Here is a 5,617-nt window from a genome sequence, read left to right as displayed (position 1 = left end):
AATTTCTATCTGCATCTATAATAACTACACAATTTGGTTGTTGATTCAACCCGAAATTGATATTCTTGTTTTTCTAACGGTTTTTTTTTTTGGATTGATCTTCCATTGAAAATCAATGATACAGCCAAAATCCTCACTCTTTTAAAAAAGATTCTCTTGCCTTCCTGTATCCAGTCCTGTGATTGTTACATTTATACATTTATAGATTTGCAAGCAACGGTTCTCGATTAAAATTGAAACTAAACCAATTATTAGACTTTAAAACCAAAAGCGAATCGATTTTATGTGGTACGGTCCGATTTTAAATTGATGGTTTCAATTATGTTTAATAGTTCTGATTCAGAATTGACACTCTATCCTTCTCTACGAATGGGACCTTTATTTGCTCTATTTCTTGGGCAGATCCATTTTTCAAAGTTTCTCTAATAAAAGGGGATAAAAAATGATCACCCTACCCCTACCCGAACACATTGCTCAGATGAGATCCACCCCCAGAGAAACATGGGAAAATGGAGCGACCAGGAAATAGACCAGATAAAAATACCCACGAATGATGGTGCAAACCGTCAAACCTTAGCCACAATGCGGCAAAATTTTGGTTCAAATCCGAACCGTTGACAGTCCTTACTAACCATAACCAGTTTAATTTGGATGCATCAAAGTTTCAATCTCCTATCCCATCCCCATACTGGCCTAGTTGATTACTAAAAACTATTAACAACCTTTCCCCAAGGATTTCCTCTCCAAATCCAAAAGAACTGGAGAGAAAAATAATGAAATTCCCCAATCGAATCGAATAATCTTTGCCTTCACAATTCTGAATCTCCTTCCTATTTAACATTTGGGCAATTGAGCTGTGTCTCTCTGTGTCTCTCTCTCTGTCTCTCTCAATTAAGGAAAGAATGATAGCGTTTCTGGAGCGATTCCTACCTGAGAATGATACGGGAGCGAACCCAGAAGATGAAGATACAACAAATATAAGCCTATGCTCAAGCCTTGAGCTTCAGGGTAGTGTTGATTTCACTTCTACAGCTCCCGCCGGCAAGGATTTCGGGGGTATCTACCACACCAAACCACTCGCAGTCATCAAACCAGTCAGCCCAGAAGACATAGCTCGAGTGATCAAAGCTGCTTCTCTTTCCTCGAATCTCACCGTCGCCGCCAGAGGTAATGGCCATTCCATCAAGGGCCAAGCCATGGCCGATAAAGGCCTCGTTATAGACATGAGGTCTATGGATAATCTAATCCACGTGGCAAACTCCGGCGGTGGCTCTTCAGCTTGCGTAGACGTCGGAGGAGGGGTATTATGGGAAGATGTACTCAGCCACTGCGTGCTTGGGTTTGGGTTAACTCCCAGGTCTTGGACCGACTACCTCGGGTTAACGGTCGGCGGCACTTTATCTAACGCCGGCGTAAGTGGCCAAGCTTTCCGTTATGGTCCTCAGACGTCAAACGTGACGGAGTTAGAGGTGGTGACCGGTAAAGGAGAAACTCTGGTTTGTTCTGAGACCCAGAACCCAGAACTGTTTTTTGGGGTTCTTGGTGGACTGGGTCAGTTCGGAATCATTACCAGAGCTAGAATTTTGCTTCAGAAAGCTCCAGACATGGTGAGCTAATTTTTTTGTGTTTTTTTTTTTCCCCCCTTCTTCTTCTTCTTCTTCTTCTAGTTCTTCTGTAATGGGAATTGTTTCGAACAGGTAAGGTGGATAAGAGTGGTGTACACCGAGTTTGAAGAGTTTGCGAGAGATGCCGAGTTTTTGGTGAGTCAGGAAAGAGAAGGGGAATCGTTCGACTACGTAGAAGGGTATGCTTTCGTCAACAACGATGATCCGTTTAACGGGTGGCCGACGGTGCCGTTACAAATGGACCAACGGTTTGACCCGAGTTGTATTCCACCAACCGCTGGACCCGTTCTTTATTGCCTTGAGTTGGCGTTACACCACCACCACCACCACCACCACCACCGCCACCACCATAATAGCCAAGAACAAGACCAGTCCATTTCTCTGGATAAGGTAATTAATTGTTAATCAATTAATCAATATTGATGATGTCAAAGGAAGAAACAACTAGACTGTATGTATGAATGACTTCTAAGTCACCTAAATTGGATTATTTCTCTGATTAGGACCTTAATCATATTTTATTATAATTACCCATTCATTTGATAATTTTTTCTAAGATGACGTGGCCGATTTCAAGTCGTGTCAGCTAATAAAAACAAGGGAAAAAGTGACGCACAATGCCAGAGTGTAAGAGATTTCATTATGCATCTTCCCACAGAATGAGATATGGGATCTATACTGACACACTCTCTCTTGTTCGAAATTGACTTACGAGAACCATTCACATATGGGCTTGCATTACACAGATGGAATGGGACCCACTTCTTTTGGATTCACTCTTGGATCCCATCTGTGTGGCTCAGGCCCATACGAGAATGATACTCGTACGAGAACCTTAGTTGCACTCCTCTTGTTCAGGGTTTGAAAAACCGGAATTGGTTTGATCAATTCAAGCCAATCTGGATTGGAACATATCAGACCGATCATATATAGGGTGATTTTTTGTCGATTTCCATTGATTCTAGTCGATTCATATCTAATTCGGATATCGATTCTCGTCTTTTCAAACCCTGCTCTTATTCTCATCCATGTGGATCCATATAGATGATATTATTCTCTACACTATCATTGGTGTGACGCGTTGTGTGGAACCAACCCCTTGACGGCTTGGCCTCTCCCTATTAAACAAAATTTAGCTTTTGTTACTTATCGTGGCAGGGATTGGAGAGGAGGGAGAACATATTTTTATCTGCTCTATTTCTTGTCTGCTTCATTTCCCTAAATTCCTCTAACAGAGAAAGGTGGACCTCACCCGGACAGTGTGTTCGTGCAGGAATAAGGTGATCATTTCCACCCCCTCTATTAAAAGAACATGAGAAAATGAAGCAGATAAAGATCCACCGGAATCAATCATTCAATCAATATTTCAAATACATTCATTCCGACCAAGAAAAAAAAAATTCAATTATTGATTCAAAATGTGATGGTATTATTGACCATTCTCTTCTCCACTACCTCTGGTGGTAAGAATGGTGAATGAATGATAATGGGTGTCAATTATCAGTTTTGAACTGGACTTGGACCACTTCAAATATTCTAATTATTTCCAAGCAAATTGAAATTAAAGTGGGGTCAAAACAGAGGACAAGGACAGGGAAGATGATAGCTAGGCTAGGGATCTCCGTAATTATTCTCATCCTCCATTATTTCTTTTTAACTGTTTGTTCTCCTCCGCTACTGCTACTCTGCTTTGTTTGTTGGCTCTTCACGTGAACTACTTCTTGTCTCTTGAGGCTATGAGAGGATCTATCTCTGTATGTGGGCAGGTGGTAGACCAGATGCTGCGACAGTTGCGTTATTGTAGGAATCTAAGGTTCGAGGTGAACATCGGCTACATGGAATTTCTATTACGAGTGAAGCAGGTGGAGCAAGCAGCCAAGGCCAGTGGCATTTGGGACACTCCTCACCCTTGGTTAACCCTCTTCGTCTCCAACCGTGACATCCTTGATTTCGATCGTCTTGTCTTCAAGAACATTCTTAGGCACGGCGTCGGTGGGCCTATGCTCGTCTACCCTCTTCGTAGAAGCAAGTAAGTGTAAATTTTTCAGGACTATATAAGTATTTTAGTAAATTATCTATATAGGGTTTCCAGAGGTGTGAGAACAAGCAGACTCACATAACCCCTATTCTCCATAATAATAGTGAAGTATTTTTTTTTTTTTTTTTTTTTTGTAAAACACAACTATTCATGAAAATGAGCAAAGCTCATAGTTATTGAATTACAAGATTCAGTTTCCTACGGAGTGGAATTAGGTCAAACCATCATGCTCTTAATAGACAGGTCCGCCTTTCTTTCTAGGGAATCAGCTATAAAATTGCACTCCCTAAAAAAGAATATACTGGAAACTACATTCCAAAAAATATGAGGAAATATATCTTCAGTCATTGGCTGAATGATAAGAGGGACTGATGTACTCCCCCCACGCTCTTTACAATTAGTTTCTACTACAAGGCGCTCAAATGATCTCAACTCACTCTGGACGTAGGCAATATTGTCGAATCATGTAAATTCTTATGTGTATTGTGTGATTGTTTGTTTCCGATTTCCATTCTTTTCTCGTTTTTTCTACACCATCGGGTCCATCCCAACCCCTCACAAGGTTCTTTGGTTTTGATGATTAAATGAATTTTGCAGGTGGGATAGTAGAACATCGGTGGTGTTGCCGGAAGGACGGGAAGAAGAGATATTCTACCTAATTGGATTGCTGAGGTTCAACCATAGAGGGAGAGGAGATGGTGTGGAAGAAGAGGTAGCACAGAATGAAGAGATAGTGAGGAGTTGCAGGGAGAAGGGCTTGGATTTCAAGCAATACCTTCCACATTACACAATTCAGGATGAATGGAAGAGACACTTTGGCAAGCAGTGGCCTAGATTCGTCGAGAGGAAGGCCCGTTTTGATCCTCTTGCCCTTCTCTCCCCTGGCCACTCCATTTTCTCAAGGATCTCCCCACAAGGATAGCTCCAATCTCTCTCTATATATGTATGATCCATCATCTATCCATCTATATATCTTTAAGGTTCTTTTGAAGAAGCAAAAAATTCCTAAATTTCATGTGCAGAAAAGGTATATATCTTGAGGTATTTTTAGTAATTATCTTGTTTTTATCTCCCATGTATTTACTATTTATAAGAAGAATAACACTTGATGAGATGCTAATATATATATAAATTTGTAGAAATTACTTTGGATCTAAGTGTAGTCCTCTAGGTTAGGTGCTTCTTGAAGAAAAGACAAAGAGTTAAAAAGAGGGGATTGGGACCCAAGATAGTGGGTATAGGTGTAATTGTTGTTGTTGTTGTTGTTGATGATGATGAAGGGAAGTTTCTTTAGTTACATTTATGTTTTTTCCAAAGTGCATTCATACCTAATTCACTTTGTGAAGTGAGGGAGATGAAGTCAAAAGAAATTGAATAAAGTTTCCATTAAGTAAAGTAAGATGAATTAAAATTGACAAAAAAAAAAAAAAAAAAAAAAAAAAAGAAAAGATGAAGAAGGAAACTTTTGATATTTGAAGTGTAGCCCATCTAAAGTATTTTCCACACTATCTAATGTGATACCAAAATAGCAAGACTACTAAGCAACTAGGATTGCAAAGTCAATGTCTCCAATTGTCACGATCGAAACCAGATACAGGTAAAGGTCCATCCCTTACGAGCGCTAATCAAACGATTACTGAAATCATGCGGAATCATTTAAAACAAATCATCAAATTCAAGTCTCAAACACAAAATAATCAAACAATAGTCTTAAATCCCATAAAAGTCCTATTGGTGGCACACATACAGATTTTCTAATTTGATGAAAGTTTTTCTTGATCTAAGGTGATGAGAGAATCTCTTCAGCCATGGTTATTTCACGTTCTAATTGGACTCTTGGAGTAATGAATGTCATCATTAATTCTCGCCCCTATTGTTGAAGGTCTGAAATATCTTATCTCAATTCCATGAAAGGATTAGATCTCATGAATTAAGAGATTCTCTCTTCACCCAT

At 39.8% G+C, this 5,617-nt stretch overlaps 1 protein-coding gene across 3 annotated transcripts; it reads left to right on the top strand.

Annotated features, from left to right (window-relative positions):
• Positions 1-876: 876 nt before the first annotated feature.
• On the top strand, positions 877-4,626 carry LOC122657041 (cytokinin dehydrogenase 7-like). 3 transcript variants are annotated; one of them, XM_043851790.1, is made up of 5 exons: positions 877-1,607; positions 1,698-1,945; positions 1,982-2,015; positions 3,392-3,654; positions 4,261-4,626. In XM_043851790.1, exons 1-5 carry the CDS (start codon positions 903-905, stop codon positions 4,583-4,585), a joined length of 1,575 nt encoding a protein of 524 aa, XP_043707725.1. In that variant the 5' UTR covers positions 877-902; the 3' UTR covers positions 4,586-4,626. The 3 variants fall into 3 exon arrangements, with proteins under 3 accessions (XP_043707725.1, XP_043707726.1, XP_043707724.1); XM_043851791.1 differs by having other exon boundaries at positions 1,698-1,949; positions 1,986-2,015; XM_043851789.1 differs by having other exon boundaries at positions 1,698-2,015.
• The last annotated feature ends 991 nt before the right edge of the window (positions 4,627-5,617 follow it).

This window comes from Telopea speciosissima, chromosome 3 (assembly GCF_018873765.1).
Source record: "Telopea speciosissima isolate NSW1024214 ecotype Mountain lineage chromosome 3, Tspe_v1, whole genome shotgun sequence".
Lineage (NCBI taxonomy): Eukaryota > Viridiplantae > Streptophyta > Magnoliopsida > Proteales > Proteaceae > Telopea > Telopea speciosissima.
This window is presented reverse-complemented; position numbering and strand designations above follow the sequence as displayed.

Coding starts and splice junctions, on each gene's coding strand:
- LOC122657041 (XM_043851789.1), top strand. CDS start 903: ATGATAGCGTTTCTGGAGCGATTCCTACCTGAGAATGATACGGGAGCG. Junction 1,608..1,697: donor TTCAGAAAGCTCCAGACATG/GTGAGCTAATTT, acceptor TGTTTCGAACAG/GTAAGGTGGATAAGAGTGGT. Junction 2,016..3,391: donor AGTCCATTTCTCTGGATAAG/GTAATTAATTGT, acceptor GTATGTGGGCAG/GTGGTAGACCAGATGCTGCG.